Source organism: Halichoeres trimaculatus, unplaced genomic scaffold (assembly GCF_033239565.1).
Source record: "Halichoeres trimaculatus isolate MK-OKI-2021-1 unplaced genomic scaffold, fHalTri1.1 fHalTri1_scaffold_12, whole genome shotgun sequence".
NCBI classification, from domain to species: domain Eukaryota; kingdom Metazoa; phylum Chordata; class Actinopteri; order Labriformes; family Labridae; genus Halichoeres; species Halichoeres trimaculatus.
Window position 1 is genome coordinate 26,009,225 of NW_027437190.1, and position 20,062 is coordinate 26,029,286.

General features: G+C 39.5%; 1 protein-coding gene across 3 annotated transcripts; it reads right to left on the bottom strand.

Annotated features, from left to right (window-relative positions):
- Positions 1 to 492: 492 nt before the first annotated feature.
- thrap3a (thyroid hormone receptor associated protein 3a) lies at positions 493 to 17,822 on the bottom strand. 3 transcript variants are annotated; one of them, XM_074683650.1, is made up of 11 exons: positions 17,689 to 17,822; positions 11,563 to 11,719; positions 8,043 to 8,927; positions 7,008 to 7,685; positions 6,627 to 6,799; positions 6,324 to 6,435; positions 5,925 to 6,009; positions 3,373 to 3,554; positions 3,072 to 3,252; positions 2,305 to 2,454; positions 493 to 1,991 (listed from the first exon to the last, which is right to left on the bottom strand). In XM_074683650.1, the coding sequence occupies exons 2-11, from the start codon at positions 11,694 to 11,696 to the stop codon at positions 1,761 to 1,763; spliced, it is 2,811 nt and encodes a 936-aa protein (XP_074539751.1). In that variant the 5' UTR covers positions 11,697 to 11,719; positions 17,689 to 17,822; the 3' UTR covers positions 493 to 1,760. The 3 variants fall into 3 exon arrangements, with proteins under 3 accessions (XP_074539751.1, XP_074539752.1, XP_074539753.1); XM_074683651.1 differs by lacking the exon at positions 17,689 to 17,822 and having other exon boundaries at positions 11,563 to 11,976; XM_074683652.1 differs by lacking the exons at positions 11,563 to 11,719; positions 17,689 to 17,822 and adding an exon at positions 10,054 to 10,160.
- Positions 17,823 to 20,062: the final 2,240 nt, after the last annotated feature.

Genomic DNA, 20,062 nt, shown 5'->3' on the forward strand with positions numbered 1-20,062 from the left:
ATAAAAACCTTAACAAAAGTGATGCAACAGTGTGTGGTATCAGCTGATATCATCACCATTGCCCAACATTGGCCAACTGATGTTGGTAGTCATCTTGTGGAGCAATCAAGTTTATGCTAGCATGATGAAAGTTTATAGCTTTCTTTATAGGGCTAAAACTGTAACATTTAAACTTGTTGGTGTGACAGAGGAGAGAGAAGGCTACTGTGTGAGATTTAAGTTTTCTTTGTGTGGTTAAATGTAAAGGGAAATGTTGGCAGAGTTGAAATGCTACACCTTCTCTGAGACAGATCAGGAGGAGACTGTTTTTAAGGCATGCTCAGCTGACATTTCAAGAGAAGGGATTAAATACTTCAAATATCCTTACTCAGGAAGAATATAGATGCAAAGAATTATTAGGGGTCAGTGAAAAAAAAAGCTTAATTCTTAAGTTGAAAGGGAAATGACGACAGAAGACGCAGCAGTGCAAACATGAAAGTGATCAGTGTCTTTAATTTACAGTCTTTAGGATCCTAATCTTAGCAGTAACAACACTCTTTAAAAAAGCAATATCCAATGAGAAGCTGATAGTCTTTGCACTGTTGATTGAGAGTCTTGATAGTATGCCTGCATTGTAAAAATAAGACCAGTGCACCCTCAGCAAGGCACAAATTTTTATGTTCAGTGGTTTGTGCAGTTTGGCATTAAACACAATGGAGATATATGAACTATATCATTTTAGTTCCAGGACAAGACTTATTGCAATCCTCAAACTGTAAGGTACTGTGGGCTGTAGTTTCCTATACACAAAAGTATGTAGAACTGTTTATTTTTTTGGGGCACAGTTTATATATATGGATGTGTCATCTTTGGCTGAAAGAAAATGTACACACAGCAACTCGACAAGTCTACTCCATAGAACAAATCAGACAATAAGTCAGAACCGTGACAAATCCTTGATGACATTTGTGTAAAATAAACACTTTTGATATTAGGTCTACACTGTAAAGTGGTATCCAAGATCAACCAAAAAGTAGTTTTCTAGAATAATAGTATTCAACAGGAAAATGTTTTATACACAAAACACAAATGTACACAAAGTAATCCCAAACACATTATTGTCACATTTGCCTTCCGGCTAACATTGTGATGTGATGAACTGTATGTGCAGAGCAGATCTTGTGACCCTATTCAGTTTGGTCCCATTTTCAGATCAGGGTCATTTTCAGAGTACTGAACTGCAATGTTTTTATGTTAATATTTACCATAGTGCACATACTGCTGCTATTGAAAAAGCAGGATTAGTCATTTAAAGAACAAAACTATTCTTTGAGTTATAGTTGATTTATATTCTTAAACATTTCACTGCACTATTTGTCATTTAGCCAGCTCACAACAAACATTATTTTATACATTTAAGGCACAGGCTGATTTGATCTAATACATTTTTTTCTCTTTCTACTTTAAATGGAAAGAAATCATTTAAAAACAGTCAACAACAAGCAAAACTACACATAAATCCAAACTTGTTTGAGACAAAAAAAAAAAAAAAAATCCATCTCAAATAGTGCGTTAAAAAGTAATCTTAGACTATTATTGTATGTGTGTATCTTGCTGCATCAAGTAAGATTGAGTTTGCACACTGAAGTTAAAGTTTTTCTATAGATGACTGAGTTGTAAAATATTTTAACCTGTGAGTGAATCCCAAACTGGAGTCAGATCCCATGACAACACAGGGGAAAATTAAGATTTTCAGCACTTTGCTTCACTGCTCAAGTATGCTATTCATCTATTCTTCCTCCCTTATGGTCCTGTTCTGTCTCATCTTCCTGCTCGCCGCCCTGCTCCCCGTTGGCCTGGAACTTTTCATGAGCCCATTTGGGACCGATAATGCTAGGGCTGCCTGTCGCCTTTCGGATGATGAATCGAGCCCTCCCACGTGTGAAACCTCCCCGTCCTTTTCCTCTGCTGTCAGTCCACTTCAACTCTGACTCACCATCTCTGTCATCATGCTGAAGAAAAGATAGAGAAAGGATATTAACTGGGGTATCAGCCAGTAGGCCACTGATACAATACCAAACTCAGTTAACTTCCTCGTATAATTTTTGTCACCTTTTAAATACCCTTAATATCTTGGAAAAAAGACGACGTCTTGTTGTTTAGCCAATATATGTTATATAACAACAAGAAGCCCAAAAGGGAAAATCAAACACTGGCTCAAAACTTTGCCTTCAAACAGATAGGAGCTATTCTCAGTTGGTTTCAATCTACAACTTGATGAAAAGATGGAATTGTAATGGTGAAATGAAAAGCGGTCTACCTTACCAAATAGTATTTCCTGCTCTTGGGAGTGAACTCCGGGTCCCAATCTTCATTTTTCTGATGTACTTCCATGTTTGATATGTTGCTGCTGCTATGCGAACAGTTTCCCTGGTAACTGCCTCTGTTCCAGCCCCTTCCACGAATTCGGACTTGCTGTAACGAGGGATAAAGACTATAATTAAAAAGGAGCAAGCTTATGATGTTGAATGATCTCAAATATCACTGTGTGGTTCACAAATTAATAAAAGAAAGAATAGATATCCATATTACTTTTCTTCACTTGGCATGCCATGGTTCAAATTGTGCATTTCAAGGCACAATGAATAACAATGCAATGCTGTTTTTCTCAATAACAGGACTTCCCAAAGCCATTATTCACTAAAAGCCTTAGAAAGCCTAACTAAAAAAAGAGTCATTAAACAAGGACTATTTCAAAATTACTTTTGTGTTAAATTACAGATAAAGTAGAATGTTCCAGTACTCATACGGCTGGATCTCAGTCAGTCGAATCCCCTTGTATTTTTGTGCTGCTCATGTTTCAGGACTTGAACAATACATAATTATTATTTTTGGAGCAGAGACAACCACTTTGAAAAATACTTAATCTAGGCATGATACTTTTGTACACTATGATAGCAAATTTTTAATAATCTTAAGCTCACACGCTGTCCAAACCATAGTCCAAGGTTCATGGACCAACAACAATTCACTGAAAAAGTAAAAGTCACATCCAATGGACCAAAACGATCTGACATAATCAGCAAACTTACAAATCCTCCACGGGGCCTTCCCCTCTCAACTGGTCCTGGTGATTCCCGTTGACCCAGTCGGGTTCTGTCAAAGCCTTTATTGTTGGGATCAGACTTGCTATGAGGCAAATCCTCCTTGTGAGATTTTGAGGATGAGGATGATGAGGATGAACTTGAGCGAGAGCGCTTCTTCCTATTTTTCCTAGAAACGATACATGCAAAATCTTTCACACCAAACTCTTTACCATGGAAGATGGATGACTTAAAGTATTGATCAGTAGATGGTTTGAAACAATGGACATCAGTGGAAGGTTGCACATACTTTGATCGGTCATGGCATGTGGAGAATTTTTCCAAAGATCTGTCTTTACTAGAATCTGGGGACTCCTCCATATTTCTTCCCCTATCCAGATTATGATCTCTTTCATGGGTGGAATATTTTTTGCGGCGCTCAATATCCAAACGAAGGTCCATTGGGTCACCCTTCTTTTTTTCCCCACCATCCTGAACAAACCAAAACAGAAGACAACGTCGTGGACAGACTTTGGATTAGCTTGTAGATGCTATCAGTCTGCTCTCAGCCAAGCTGGTTTGTAGACTAAACAGTAAGGTCTGTGGGAAAGGGGGAAAACCCTGATAACAGCCAGCTTAATAAAATCAAGTCAACCTTCCAGTACTCTGAATGTGCTAAACCAGTTGTTGTGCACGTATAAGTACTGTCCAAGAATCTCAACCATTTTCCAAAGCATTTGTTTTTAGATCACTTTCCTGCCCTCAAGTCAGTTACTTAAATATAAAGGGTGAATCAGCAGGAAAAGACTTAAAATTTGCTCCAGTTTGGCAGGCTTGTCTTATATTGATACAAATTTAATAGTTGTTCATCTGAACAAAGGGTGTATTTGAAAAGTTATTTACCCTAATAAAGTAATAGTAGTAGTAGTAAGTATGTAAAATATCTTTTCACGTGACCTCTATGTCATTGTACTAAAGGTTACGTTTACTGCGTTTTCAGAATGAAGCCAGAACAGGCATAATGATGTCATTCAATCAAAAAAATTTGCTGCTTTGGGAAATAGTAGCTGTTATCTAATTACAAAGTAAGGACACTGAGTATTCAAGCTACTGTTTAACAAGCAAAACCACAGCCATGTTTTATAACCATGGATAATTTAAGAGGAAAGTGTTCATGCTCAAAAAAGTTTACTCAGTTCATTGTCAGTTTTTTTTTTTTAAATGTTTGACTAACTCTGTTGGTCATGCCAGTCCATTTTTCTTTAAAGTCAACCCAGGTAAGCAGCACTGTTGAGGCCATATTTTCAAATACAGCAAGGCTTTACAATTCAAACTCAACCTTTCACTACTCCAAATATATCATGTTACCAAACATTTATGTGTCAAGTCGGGAATGTATCTTTTTCCAGAAGAATTTTTTAAAAATAATAGCCAAAAAACTTGTTTGAGGTTCTACCTCTCCAGAAAAGATTAACCCCCAATTGCCAAGCAGTGCGGGTGAATGTTTGTACCTCTAAATCTTAGGCCATAGTTCTGCACTCTAAAACAGCTGATTGCTACATCTTGGTTACAAGTGGATTAGAGCCTCAAGTAAATTATTTCAAGTATCTTGGGTCTTGTTCAAAAGTGGGGTTGGATGTTTGACTGGCAGTTTTGTACTTGTGAGCAGCATTGCAGTGTACACAACAGCTGTAGTGACAAGGGTCAACTTTCACCTATGTTCATAAAGTTGAGAAACTGACTCAAAGAATGAGATCACAGATACAGGCGATTTTGCCTTTGGAGGACTGATTGGGCATGTCCAACAGGCAGGACCCAAGGGCTGATAGAGAACTCAGTGGAGGGGATTGTGTATGAAAAGTGCTGCATTGACATCCCCGAAGAAAAGCAACAGAATAATTCTAGGCAGAGTGACATTTGAGCTATACAGATAGATGGTTGATTGAAATTTGTCATATATGCTTCTGTTTTAATTTTAAACCCCAGAGAATGGTTGATCAAATCAATTGGAGAAAAAAAGGCTTAAGGCTGAAAAAACTTTGGCCCAAAAGGTTGAACCAAATCCTAGGGGGTAATCATAAGATCTGGCTGAGGAGTTGACAGCACAAGATACAAATCCTTGATTTAAAAATGTACATTTCCAAGGCCTGAAAGGTTGTTGAGCAATGAAGAATACCCAAATCCATGACAGGCATAAAAAACTGAGAATAAAATTCACCTTACAAGACAAGAGCTAAGCCTTTAGAAAAGTTTTCTTGTGGCCAGTGAGTTAAGGTGGTAAATGGTTTGGCCACAATGCTAAGTGATATCACCAACTTAACAACACCAACCCACCCACTATGGGGGGTGGTAGTATTATACTATTTAGTAAAAACAGATATCCAATAGCAACTGCATAGGAATGCACAGCAGCATGAAATACACAGAGTAGTAAAATAACAAGTTTGAAAGTCTTGAGTCTATGGGTAAATGAGAATAGGGCCTCAAAATGTAAGAATGGGTGCATAAGATGCTTCTCTTTTGTTACTTCCATTCCTTATTTTTAAAGAATACTTACGAAGACAAATGCTTAGAGTCCCTTGAACAGCTTTGGCACAGTGGCTTCCATTTCTGATTTTATATGATTCATAAGCCTTGGCCAGGCGCGTGCCCACACTCTACCCAATCACCATGTGTGAAGGCGATATATAACAAACAACAAAGTCAAAGTGCCTTATTTTGCATTGGCATTTCTCAGACTTTGTGCATCTCCTCTCATGAAAAGCCAAAAGCTTTAAGAGAGTGCAGTCTAAAGGCATCTTTTTCACTTGCTCCTGTTGTTTGTTTTTCCAACATACTTCATACTTCAAAATGATCAGTCACCTTGTAAGTGCCATCCTCTGAGCTTTTCATCGCCTCAAAAACTTGAGAGTGTTTCTTAAAAGCTCTTGGCGAAACATCAATTCGTCTGTAAGATGAAACACATTTAAAACAGTAAAGTTAAAACCTAATATGGGATTACATGATTCAAGATACAGGCGGCAAAAAGACAAACATAGCTGTGTACGATGAACAGCAAAGACAACACAAAAACAGAACACAGAAAAGACAAATTGGTGGGAAAATTAGACTGACCTCCACCGAGCATGAGAACAAAAAAAGCCAAGATAGTCTGGTGATTTTCAGGTAAGAAAGGTGAGAAAAATACCTGAAAGCTGTTAAAAGAGGAGGTGAAGCCACAGCACACTGAAGGTGAGAGGGTCACTCAATAGGCGACTCTACCTGTGTATCTCTGGGCTTTTTCTTGGCTTCATTATTTCCTTCTCTGCAGCTCGTCTTTGGTACACTGTGAATCGCTCGTTTAGAGTCATTCCAGAAGATTGAAAGTGCTGAGCTACACCGAGACACAAGACAAACAGCTGTTAGTGCCGTTAGTGCAGTAAAGGTTAGTCGTTTTACCAACCAGCTGTGGATGAGTACTGTTAAACAGTATTTCAAATAGAGAGAAACTCTGTAAAGGATCATTTGTAACCAATCTATACTCTTTAAAACACCTTTAGGACAGCAAGAGAAGAAAAGACTTACTTTTCACATGGTGAACGATGGCAACAATGTGTTGAGCAAAAAGCTCAGAGGGACTCCTCGGTAACTGAGCCGTATGGACATGTTGAAAGATGGAGCGAAACTCCTGATCCTTTTTTGAGGCCTGCACAAGATCCTGAGACAACTGTCGCTCCTCAGCTAAAAAATCAGAGGAGCTGAAAATCACAACAACATGTTCTTAGTCTGTTGCTCTCTGTCTTTATGAAAAGTGGCTAAAAACAGAAAAAATACACTCAAATCAGTCAAATCAAGAAGATTAAACATAAAGATAAATTAGTGCATCATCGGCGTACAGAAAAAAAGTGCAGCTCCTCTTACAGAGCTAGAGAATTTAGGTACAAGTAAATGTTATACATTACCCACCTTATCAGGGTATCTCCATGAAAATTCATTCTGACATTAAATTTTGCTTCCTGTTTTCTTGGGGACATGAAATCCAAGTCATCTCCCCTGATCATAAACATCTCTCTCTCAGAGTTCCTCCTGGGTGGTGGTGAAGGAGCTGGTATTGAGGAAGATTTAACCATCTTACTAGATGTAGCACCCATGTCTGGGGCCTCAAATTTTCCAGCAAACTCCCTCTTAGCAAGTGCTGCAGCAAAAGCAGCTGCATTACCATGCTTTTTACTGAGATAAATGTCCTCTGCCATGGCGTCAGGATCACTGTTGGCTGATTGTGCGTAGGGCATATTTTGCCATTTGTCAAAGCATTCGTCATACAGTTCCCGGGTAGAGTGAGTGACCCTGCTTGTAGGCTTTGAAGACTTATCACCATTATGCTGGTCCTTGTCAAGGGACTTTGAATGAGGTTTGATTATCCTCTCCTCATCTTCCTCGGCTGACAGAAAAGGGGAGGCTTTTAAAAAGCTCCTCAGAGACACATCACCATCATTGTCCTCCATGGACTTTCTTGACACTTGGTCAGTGATAGTCATGGGTGCTTTGCCATTTACTTTCCCTTGTTCCACATCCACTTCATTTGCCTCAGTTTTTTTGCCATTTTCCAGAGCTTTGGCTTTTTTGTTTTGCTCCTCCAAAAACCTAAATATCAACAAAAAGGTTGAAAAAACTGAATTTAACTGGAAAAGCAACTTGACCATTGACTTAAACTTTGGCAGAATAGTTCACATTAGAGCCCATACAAGTGAGACTCGGTGATATAACAGAAACCTCAAAGTGGTAGGAATTTCAATGAAAACAATCCTAACATCGTAGGTGGCTCAAAAATAACAAGAAAATATTCAGTCTGTTAATGCAAACATGCTGTACTACCAGAGCTTACAAGGCAATAGAAAGGCAAGGGCTATGCAACTGTGCACAATGATTCACAACATTTTGTAAACCTCTTTAGAAAAATCTTAAAAAACAAGTTCAGAAAAAGAGTAAAATCTGTCTTACTTTCCAAAGGCGATGGAGATTGCCATTTTATCTCCATCCAGGTATTCCTCGCTGGAGAAGAAGTCAAAACTGGAAAGCATTGGGTTTAGACCTTCATGTAAGGTTTTTTTTGTTGGGGATGAACTACACGTCATCTTTGGAGAGGGGGCGCCATTGCTGACACTATTTGTGATTTTTGGGGAGCGACAAGACTGGTTAGTAGTTTGGACGTTCTGAGAAACTGCAACAGCAGAGCTTGCCAGGGGACTTGTTCTCTTTGGACTGCTGTTACAGTCTGTTAGGCTCTGCCAGTTCCCCTCAGTTTTCCCACCACCTCCTCCTCCATTAGCATCTCCTGCCAATACTCCGACAAGCTCCTCTGGCTCCCCATCTCCCCCTCCTTCCTTTTGGACCTCCTTGAAGGCTGAAAGCTCCTCTTGCTTACTCAGCAACAAGGCTGGCCTGCATTTAGGAGAGGAGGAGTGTGAGGAAGAGGACGAATGCTGTGAGTGCCTGGATAATGGTGAGGAAGAGCGGTCAGAGCGGTGAGAGTGACCACGAGAGGGGCTTCCTGAGCATTTCTGGACATTGTGAGATCGTCCTCGTGAAAAGTTGTTCTGCTGCTGCTGCTGCTGCTGCTGTTGTTGTTGTTGCTGTTTCTGAGGGTACTGCTTGTAATTCTTCCAGTTTGGGCGGAAGTTGTTATTGTTATAGCCACCACCCCGACCACCACGCTGGAAGCGTCCACGTGGGAAGTAGCCCCGCCCTCGGCCTCTGAAATTGTACGGCCTCCGGAAGCCGCGGTGGTAGCCCCGGAACTCTCGACTGTCCTGGTATCCCCTTGGATATTTTTTCTCCCTGTTATTGGTTGGTGAATAGGATCTTGACTTTGAACGAGACCTAGATCTGGGGCAAAGGAAGAAGAGGAGAAAGACATTTGTTGAAAGATTTTAACAGATATAGTTAAACAAAAATTCACAAAAGTCCAAACCTTAACTGCTGTATCAAGTGAGAAAGTGTAAAATCTTTCGTCACAGTTTCAACAAATTGGGCATTAGACTGTCTGACATGTAACAGAGATTGGTGCATGCAGACAAATAAACCTGTTGATTGTGTAACTTTATAGCTTGTGTAGCTCAGTGACATGACACAAATGTAGAACAACAAAGTCAGTGTCTTGTAGAGTGTTCTTTGTATCAAAGAAAAAAAGCTCTATTGAGCACTGGGTGTCCCTTTGGACTAAGATAGAAAAAGTTTGATAGGAACAAAAACTCTGTTGTTTATAAATCTTTGGGGCACCTTCAGATGAATGCTGTGGGAAGTTGATAGGCAAAGCAGACTCACCACTTTGTGCCTTTATATTTCATTTTCTCAGACACTCTCACAGCGTGGGGTTTGCTGCAAGCCTAACATATGGAACATATTGAACTGATGTTCTTGCCATACCATCCTTTCCATTTGGAACTGGTATATATGCACAAATATGTAGGAGCCAGCAAAGAGTTATTGCAAGCAGAACACATAGGATTTCACACTGTGATCCTCAGCCAGGCTGCAAGGTCACATCAGTCCACAAGGTGGCTCTGCTGCACTTTTTATTAAAAATACCCCTTCATTCGTTCTTTCGTCTGAACTTTAAACAAGGTCTTTAGATTAAAGTCATGAAACAAAATGTTCTCTCCAACAAATTAATGATTTAAAGAGACAAACCTTTTCAAGTCTGACGGCATGCCAACACAGCATCCATATCTTTCTGCTGACAGCCAAAGACTGGCAGCACTTCCAGTCTAGACAACTACCATTGAATGATCAGTAATCATTTCTAAAACACTGTCTATAGCAACTTTACACAACTTATAACAAATTTAAAACGACAAGTCTGCATTATAGAGCATGAAAATCTGTTAGATTAAAAAACATGATGTAAATAAATTAACACTGACGAACTTAGTCCACACATAAAGCTGAGCCTTATCTAAAATGTACATGCAAACGCAGCCACACACAAAGATTAAAACAGCACAGGACTCACCTTGTGTGTTTTTTCATTGGAATACAGAGCGGTTAAAGAAAGCAGCACACCGCACAGCACTGCACACTCACAGTGTAAGCTACAGATACTACATCTCCTCTGGAGAGCTCTGCTGAAGCACTGAGTCACATGGACTATATGAGAGGGAAAAAAACTACTGGAATCCTTCGCCTCAGTGCATGCCAGCTACATGCACTGCTCAAACTCTTTGGTAAAAACTTAAATAGAGAACTAATAAAAGAGATTGTGCTTCTATTTTGAAGGTCTTAACCTCATGCTGCAGATATCAACATTTTTATAAAGCCGTAATTATTTCAGTCGTTCGACTTCGTTGAATAACATATGTCTCTGTTTTTCTTTGAGATTTACTACTTTGATTGGTTGGTGTAATCCAGAAAATTTCTATTTTTTGTGTGCATACAAATTTTAAGTTTGCATTGGTGTATTCACTGAAAAATTATACTAATGTGAGCACCCAGGCTTGTAAACACTTTTGCAAACACACCAAACTCATTTGCAAATGTGCAAGGTGGGTTTAGAAAGCCTTAACCATTAGAGTCCTTCCCCAGTTCTCTTTTATTCAAATTTTTACATTTTAAAGGTGCTGTGGCACTGCCAGGAAATGAGCCGCCCTGCCATTTTTATTGCAATGCCACAGACGTTCTGCCAGAAACAGCACAGGCATCAGAGAGGAGTTTTTCTTTTTCCTAACACACACTGTAGCCAGTACGTAACCCTACAACCTGGGCTGTTTTGAAAATAAAAGAACCAACAATGTGGTTCTTTCTTAGTGAAAGGCTTGGTCAAATATTTTATGTACTACGAGGTTCAACTCATGGAAATGCCTTCCTGTGCAGCAAGATCTGCAATAACAGTCAATCTTGCTTCAGTAAATTCTCTAACCGGCAGCTGAACTCCGGTTTAAGCATCAATTTCCTCTGAATACAGAAGCCGACTCTGGAGTTTGGGCTAGGCCCAAATCCATTAATACGCTGCACTATCTTTTTCAGATCCCATGAGAATAAAGTCGTAAAGTTCAGGACAACACAGGGTTTGCAGATAGACATCAACAGATGTGTGGCAGTAAGGAAACAGTTGTGATAACAACACAGAATCCCCTAATGACACTCCCACTGTCACAAATAAACTACTTGCAAACATCTACAAGTCAAATCCTATGGGGATATTGCATGTTTGATCCTTTAATGTCCCTAAGATGTTAAAGGATTTGAGTGAAAAAGAGCTCAGCAAGAAACAGAGGCTGATCAATACTGATGTCAGAGCTGTGAAGCAGCCGTTTGCAGGCTGCACCTGCTGCTTGTTTCCCTTTTCTTCATCACAGCAGACTTTGTTGAATTACAGTCATTCAGGCTTTGGGCAGTTTTAGTCATACAGTATAAAATCTCTCGACAAGCACATGAAATTACAATTACTTTGTCACATCAGGCGCCTTAAACAAAGAGCAAGCAGACTGCTCAGAGAGAGGATCATCCAGAAGCTGGACCTCACCTGTAATATCGTTTCCTGGATCGGGACCTCGAGCGAGTCCTAGAGTGAGAGGTGGACCGAGACCTTGACCGGGATCTTGACCGGGACCTGGAGCGGCTCCGAGACCTTGAGGCTGATTTTGTGGATCTGGACATCACTGCAGCCTGCCCACCTCACACTGCCAGAAGAAAACCAAATAAGAGCTGTGGAGATGTACCGCTACGTACAGCGTAACTGATCATCCATCTTTTAAAGGAACTGGCTGTGTAAAGGTCCTCATAATTTTCTGGTGAAGGATTAAACAACTGACCATGACTGGAGAAAAATGCATCATGAGGGAGTCAAAAGTCCATGAAATCTAATATCCAACAGAGATAAGCCATCAGTTTCACTTCAAAAGCAGTCTTGAGTGAAAAGACAGAACAGCTGAGAAAAAGGGAGAAAGCAATCTGTAGTAGTGTTGGGCATCCAAACAGAAGCAGTTTTATTTAGTCCCTGATCATTTGCATAGAGGGCAGTCGTATGTCAGTCATTTGAGTAGTTCACCGTTGAAACACTAGTTAAAAAAACACAGCTATTTGTACAACATGAACTGTTTATACTAGGCAACAGGAGGTAAGCAAACAGAGAGTGATGACACTCAGCGGTGTCCTGTTCCTGTCTCAGTGATAGATCTCTGAATTTCTTTCAATGATCAAACCATAAAGATAAACTCCACTAAGAAACCCACAGATTCATGTGAAAGTAGCGTATTTCCTCTGCTGCTACTGAAGCGTACCACTCTTGCTTTTGGTTAATGATCTGCTGTGAATCTAGTATCAGAGAGATGTCCAGTTTTGCCATCTATTCTAACTTCAAAGGGTGTTTTATTTCTTCTCCTGTTTATTTCCCATTGTATTATTAATACACCTCTATAGCAGAAGCATCTAGCTCCTTCCAAGGTCCCCATGGCTTTTATCTGTGACATATGATCCTGGGAGTACAGTAAATGCCAGGGATCAAATAATTGAGCTTTCATTATGAGAGTCATCTTCAGGGACTTTGGGAGGAGGATATTGCAGAGTAGCCTGCACATGACCGGTATTTCAAAAGCAGGCCGCGCCATCACATGGTGGTCGCAGTGAACACCCTTTTTACTATTTTAGTGAAGTGGATCCATCTTCCCCCAGCCTCCTCCTCGTGCTCTATGAACTTCCCACTCTCCTCATTCCTGGCAGCTTGTTGTTTTTGGCTTTTCGGAGAGTAATTTCCTGTAGGGCCGGCCTAAACGGACCATTTATTTAGCTTACTGTGCACTTTTAAAGAATAGCATTCAGATGTGGCTCTTTGCAGCGTGTGGCATCAAATAATGAAACAAATGAGCAGAACAATCTTTTTAATTTGTCTGAATGTTTATTATTTTAGAGGAATACTTTTTCTCGTGGGATGTACTCTTTGTTTAATGAAATGTGTCGAGCCTGCACAGCTGTGCTTCACACATTTTCATATGTCTAAAAATAGTTTCCTCGAAACTTTTGACGTCAACAAAGAGTTTATATTCTCAGGCAGAGTATCTACAGCTTTGTGACTGCTTCACTCACAAACAAAAATCTTAATCTGACAAAGAGAGGCTCAATGTATGCACTGTACATGCATATACAAAGCAGATGTTAAGCCCTGTCCTTGTCTGACTAATTCAAACAAAAAAAATCAAGTTGGAAGATTTAAATGGTGGCAGTTGTTTCAATAACCTCACTGAAGCTGGACTGATAACTAGCTGCAGCTGTTTCTCCACACTGTGTGGGCTGCAGCCTGATCACTGAGATTCCAGCATCTCGGTTAGCTTGCTCTTTAATTACTCACAAGATCTGCACGTAGACAGCTACTCACAAAGCATGAGTCTTATCGTTGGGAAGTTATTTTTTACCTTTGTTTTGCACCTTTTCTCACACTTAAATTCACAACTGCAAGCATCTTCCATGTGCTGAAATTACTTGTGCAATCACACTTGACAAGTTTTCACCCTATCGACTTCCCTGGTGTCAGACCGAGTGGGTTGGTTGACAAGAAACCACTTCAAATTATTAAAGGGACTTAATTTTGCAAATATGGGGTCCAACACAGAGAGTTTTAAAACTAGAAAAGCTGTTATAAAACAATAAGAAGATGCAAAGTGTTGAAGTTAAGCTAATGTTTTCAGAGAAACTAATCAATTTTATCACACATATACACCTGACATAGATCAGTAATCAGAATCTAGCTTTAAATTGAAGATTTGTGGTCCATTTTCCCCTTAGATCTCAGTTTCCTCACCCTTGAATAAAAAGCTATCGCATTTTGAGATCCAGAGTCTTGGTATGTGTGACATACTAAGAAAAACATAAGTATGATTTTGCCACCTTTGTTAAACAAACAGGAGGAACAGTGTGTCAAACTAGAAAAGCAGGTCTTCACCATAAACGGTAAAAAAAAAACAGACGTCATCTTGCTCGGCTGGAAGTGAGGACGCAACGAAAACTGCTCCCCCTGGTGACTGGCTGCAGTATAGGTAAAAAAAATCGGTCTCTCCGGTCATTCCAGACAAGCTGTGGTCAAACTTAAAAAAATTAATACACCTTGTCGAAATGTTTCTCATGTCCAATTGTTGTGGTGATTTGAAGATATTATTTGGCTGCCCTGTATTCAAATTCTCCTTTTTTTCTGAAAAGTTTCATTTTCATTAGCTCTAAGAGGTTAAAAACAAGGCTTCAAATTACGTTTAATGATGATTGACAGTTGCCGTTCTTGTGTATTTTGTTCAGGGATAGTAAAATACCTGGGGAGGGAAAGCCTGGAAGTGATTAGACTCATGAAAGAAAAAAAGTAATTATTATTTTTGTCACCCGGCTCTTCTCAGATTCTCCCAGAATCCTTCACAGTCTTTACTGCGCAGACTCTGGCTGCACAATAGCTACCAATGGCTGCGCCTGTGACGGGGGTATTTTGGCTTCAAAACCATATAATGGTAAATGGCAGAGTCTCGTTGTCCACTCTATATACAGTCTATGGCAGGCATGGGCTAACTACGGCCCGGGGGCCACATGTGGCCCATTAAACATTTTAATCCGGCCTGCCAAACTTGAAAAAATTAAATTAATAAACCTTGTTAATGTTTTATTTTCCCTGCAATTCTGATGTTTTCCCACTAGATGGCACACTGTAGATAGATTGGCTTTGTTTAGGTGAAGCGTAGGCCTATTACTCCACGTTTGCACTTAACCCTCTGACCCATCAGCTCTTCTGTAAAGATGAACGGACCTAAGAAAAGGAAAGTGGACAAAGAATGTCGAGTGTTCAATAAGACGTGGACAACTAAATATTTTTGTTACCGTTTTGGTTTTAAAATAGAAAAAAAAAAAAAAAGTTAGTTTTTTCGTTTTTTTGATTTTGTTTTGAAACAGAATAACGAAAGAACGAACCATACATGGATTAAAAATCCCATTACAATTCCATTCTCTCATATTCTAATTTTAGTTTCAAAGCAAAATCAAAACAGCGAAAAATAGAGCGTTATTTGTTTTCTGATTTTTTTATTTGAAAATGAAAAATTGAATAACAAGTCGTTATCCGTTTTCCGATTTTGGATTCTAAAACGGATATGGAATGAACGAATTATACCCTGATAGTTACCAAAGCACTCCATCCATCTGCTCCTGGTCCGGCCCCTTTGTCAAATGTTAGAACCCATTGTGGCCCACGAATCAAAAAGTTTGCCCACCCCTGGTCTGTGGTCTTCATTGTATGACACACACACAAAAAAAAGAAAAAAAAAACTACAAAGAAGAACTAAAAGATACTAAAACTACAGTGGGCCGTGTCAGATTTCCACAGTAGAACAGAATTAAACTGGTAATGGCTCACAAGCTCAGGACCACGCGCACATCCACACATGATTAAGAGCCCCCCTTGAGGGGGAGAATGACAGCTGTATAATCCTCATCAGCTGTTTATTTCATGTTACAGCAAAAGTAGCTCTGATCAACAATGGAGCTGCAACTTGATACACAGTCCAAAGCGATGGAGAAGAAACAGTCCACTCAATCAACTGCCCTATCATTAAGACCAGGATGCCACAGTGGCAGCTGGAATCACATTTGCTATCTTTATGTGCCCCCCCAGAGACACCCCGCTCGCTATTTCAGAAAAGCCACAGCAACTGTCATTGGCACAATCTTTGCTTATTGAAATGTGGCAGACCATCTGAGGGCTCCCTGAAGATGCTTCACATGTGGAGGCAGTTAATGGATAGCAAAGCCACTGGCAGTTCTGTTTAAGAACAGATAACACTTTCAGCTCCCTCATAGTTTAAAAAAAACCTCCAGGATCTCTTCATTCATTCAGTTACATCCAAATAAGCTTGGCTCACTTGTTTTCTTCAGGGAGCTTCTGTAACATCTACAAGAAAGACAAATGGATGACCTCACGCTGAGATTTCATGCAACACTATGCTTTGCTAATCATCAACTATCACAGACAAGAACACTATTTAGCTTGGCCACAAGTTGAAAGATTAGGGGATCCCAGTTGCACATTGGTCTGTACTGGCTAATGGGATCTAGTGTCGCTCTATTCTTATTTGTACTTGTGTACATGAGGCTACTTTGCCTGGAAAATGGCTCACAGCTGAGTGTCACTGTGGCATCATGGCAGCAACATGCTTCTTTGCTGTCTGTCAACACTGCATCTGTGGAGCTGTGCTGCATGAAAGAGGGGACTCATCAGCTGCAGGTCCTCTCTATTTTGGTTGGCTGGGAACAACCTGTTGAATGATGACGAGTATTTCCAAAATTATGTATTTCTGCATATTCAAGACCGCACAGAGCTGGAAACACAGTCAATATTAATGGAAGTGATTATATTGGCATTTACTAAGACGCTCTTTTCATTTCTCGTGCAATAATAACAGCTGATTTTATTTACTAGGTAGTTTAATCTGCTTTCTCAGTATGTCTTTTCTTAGTGAAAAACAAACGTGAGTGCTACGTTTGGCATTGTTGGCAACACATTGTAGGTCAAGCTGATTTCAGCATTGATCTAGAAAGTGGTACACAACAGACAACTCTAGTTTTACTCACTACTTATGTACACACAGCCAACTTATGATATTTGTTGAGGTGGATCCTCACCAATCTGGATACTTCTCTTGAAAAACAGATTATTTTTTCCTCCTCAGAAGTAGATTCACATTGGACCAGGAAAAAAAAACAGACTCATAAATAAAATTAACATCAAGCTAAGCATTGAAATAAAAAACAAAAAAACTGTGAAATGACTTCTAGGTGACTGCTCTCTTTTTGCTAAATATGACTCTTGGGCTTGTCTCAAAGCTGTAGCTGTTGATGGGAGGTGGAGAAGCGAAACCTGCAATCACCACAGTCATGCTGTCATTGTGCTAACCACTAAAAGCAGCAGTCACAACACTGGTAGAGCTAAACAAGAGCATGAACTGCTCCTTGAACCCTCCAGTGGTGGTCTAAAGATGCCCTTTTAAAACTAGTGAGTCACGCTCTAAATCTGGATAAACATTAAGCATATCACTGCTAAGCTAAGAGCACTTTATTCAACCGTAAAATTCACATTTAACTATGACTTCATTTGTTAGAGTAGCTTAAGTGAGAGCATCTAGCCCATATCTAATTTTATTTGAATAATATTTAACTTTAAGCGAAGTAAGAGTCTGTTGGGAACTAGAGTAGCTCCTGTTCTGGATGTGATGTGATGGGATGGGATGGGACGGAGGCAGCATCCTCTGGAGTTGCACCATGTACGTCATAGACGTTGAAAGAAACAGAAATTTACAAAAATGTAAGGAACACGTATTACAAAAAGAAAGCAAACGAAACTGTGATATTCTCGATACATTTCCTGGAGGTATTTGTGCCTTTAGGTTATATTTTAAAACTAAACTGGCATTAAAAGATAAGAAGAAGAAGAATTCGCCCTTTAAAATGAGTTTTTAAAGGCTTTTTGGTGACGCCTGCCAAACTTCCCTTCTAACGACTGTGTCATTTTTTTCTTTTCTTTATGCTGCCTTTAAACCCGTATAAATTCAAAACGTGCCATCACTCTTTGAAACAAAGACTTTCTGGAAAGAAACTCATAAACAGAAAAAAATAATTGATGACGTACCGGTCGGTGTAGTCCTTCAATGACGTCCGCTCACATTCAGCCAGCGCGGTGTAGTATTGAAGGAGTAAAAGACAATTTCTCCCAGGACTTCTGTAAGTCTGCTCTGTTGTACGCCGCTTATGTCAACTGTGTATGTGTGTGTAAAGTGTGAGAGCGAGTTTGTGTGTCTACTGGAGTCTGCTGTGTTCAGAAAGAGGGGGCGTTACCGCTCCGCGCGGCTCAGAAGTTCCTCTCCCCTTCCGCCTCTACCGCTGCTGCTCACCGCTGTCCGTCTGCCTCCCTCCGGGACATGGCAGTGAACAGGAGCGGAGGAGAAAAACAGAGGGCTATAACAGGGCCAGTTCAAGTGACATGAGAGACTAATAATCCCCGTTAAAATGACTTTTGCAAACTACTGAAGTCACCATGTTTTTCCTTACTGCGGTGATGGATAATAGCCTATTTGAAGCAGTATTTTGAGTTTATGATATAACATTTGTTTCTGCAGTGTAATTTACCAGAAAGCACATTTACTTAACCAAAGTTCACCCTCATCTGTTTTGGACCCCTTTTCATTTCATTTAGATACAGTCTGGATAGCCTCAAATCATGTTGTATTACTTCTAGGGTGTCATGGAGACCTTGACAATAATACAATCAATATAACACATGCCACAAATATAAAAAGGCACCACAAGAGCTAAAACATTAATGGTTAATGCATTTGTTTACAACTGCCAAGTTGAAAACAAAAAGCAGCTCTAAATTCAGGCATCACGTTGTAAAGGATGAGAAGTAAACCAAAAAGGTTACATTCAGTAAATTGCTCTGAGGCTTAGCAGTGTTACCAAACATTTGAATGTGATCTTTTTTAAATCACTTGAGCTCTGGACATTGTTTACTACACTTACTACAGTTTCATCAAAACAGGAAAAAAAAAAAAAAGTGAAGCTAACTGGCAAAGTAAAAACACAACCTATAATAGATTGCAGTTGTTTCTATGACTAAGCAGCGGAAGCACGAGATCCCCTCAGCTCTCTGAGTACTTACAAGTTTGAGCATCTGGGCCATATTAATTCATAATGTATTGAATAGTTTTAGTCCTCTTTATTGCACTCTTTTAAAGTTGTAGCCGCATGTATTTCTTAATTTTTTTCCTGAACTCAAAGTGAGCTAGAAGTTCAGGCTAATTGCCTTACTTTATTGCCTGTTGGAGGTTGTATGACTCAGCAGAGATGACGCTTCTCCGTGCAATCATCCCACAAAGGATTTTATGTTTGCTTCAGGACAGATGTCACAGGCTCTTACAAAATGTTAAACTTTATTTTGTTTCCCAAGGAACATTTAAGACTGGTGTTATGAACCATTTCAATTATGTAGTTGCTATCTTAACGACAAATTTATAGGGTTATGGGTGAGGCACGAGTTCTCAAATATTAGTAAGTCCCAATGACTTTTGGAGAAATGTAAGTAGCTTAATGATTGAAATGAACACAAGAGGCTGACGCAATAAAGAATGTTTGTAGAACCATCCATCATCTGCTTACCACCTACTGTTTAAAAAGATGTTCGACAATAAGGGTCATGTATAAACATTTTTTAAAACCTACTATTTCTATTTTGTACTTTTTGGCACACCATAGTAAAGCCACAGTCCTCCTGCCACTGTGACAGAAAAAAATCCAAAAAACCTTAGAATTGCTCCCACTCATTTTGAAAAAATCAAAGGTAGCCTTGTTGACATGTTAAAAGCATTGTCACTTTGTGTCAAATGGAATTCAAATATAATGCGAAAGTGCTTTAAATCTGAGTTACTACTACATGAGCTGAGCATATAGGCACAGACTGTCAGACAGTGAGCAAAGCTTGCAGAGCTGAGTGTGCAAATAGCCACGAGGGCAAAACCAAATCAAGACACAGCTAAGAATTGCTTTACAATGCTGATATGGACTTATGAATGGTTTAAAACCACACTCATATAGCAGTGTATCATTCACTGGTTAATGGTTAATCTAACTGTTGGTGAAGACCAAACAGCACCTTTTATTGCATTCATTGGATATCCAAATCAAGACACTGTTAGGATTTGCCCTCGCTTTTTCTTGTGAACATAGAAACCTTGAAGCTATTGAATGCTAAAGAAATGGAATTTAAAATCCACATATAAAAATGTTCTAAGTTAGGCCTAAGTTGGCCTTAAGCTGTTATTTGCGATAAGAAATAAGTGAGAACTATATTCATGATTGTAATCAAACATACAACCTTGTTGTGGAAACTGGCTGGGGTTCATTTCTTTGGTAGCAAAACCAGCTAACATCCACATTTAAAAATCTAGTGTCAAATTAATTATAATTAACCTTTAAAAACCTCTGAGTGGTTGTTTTTCTTTTTTGAA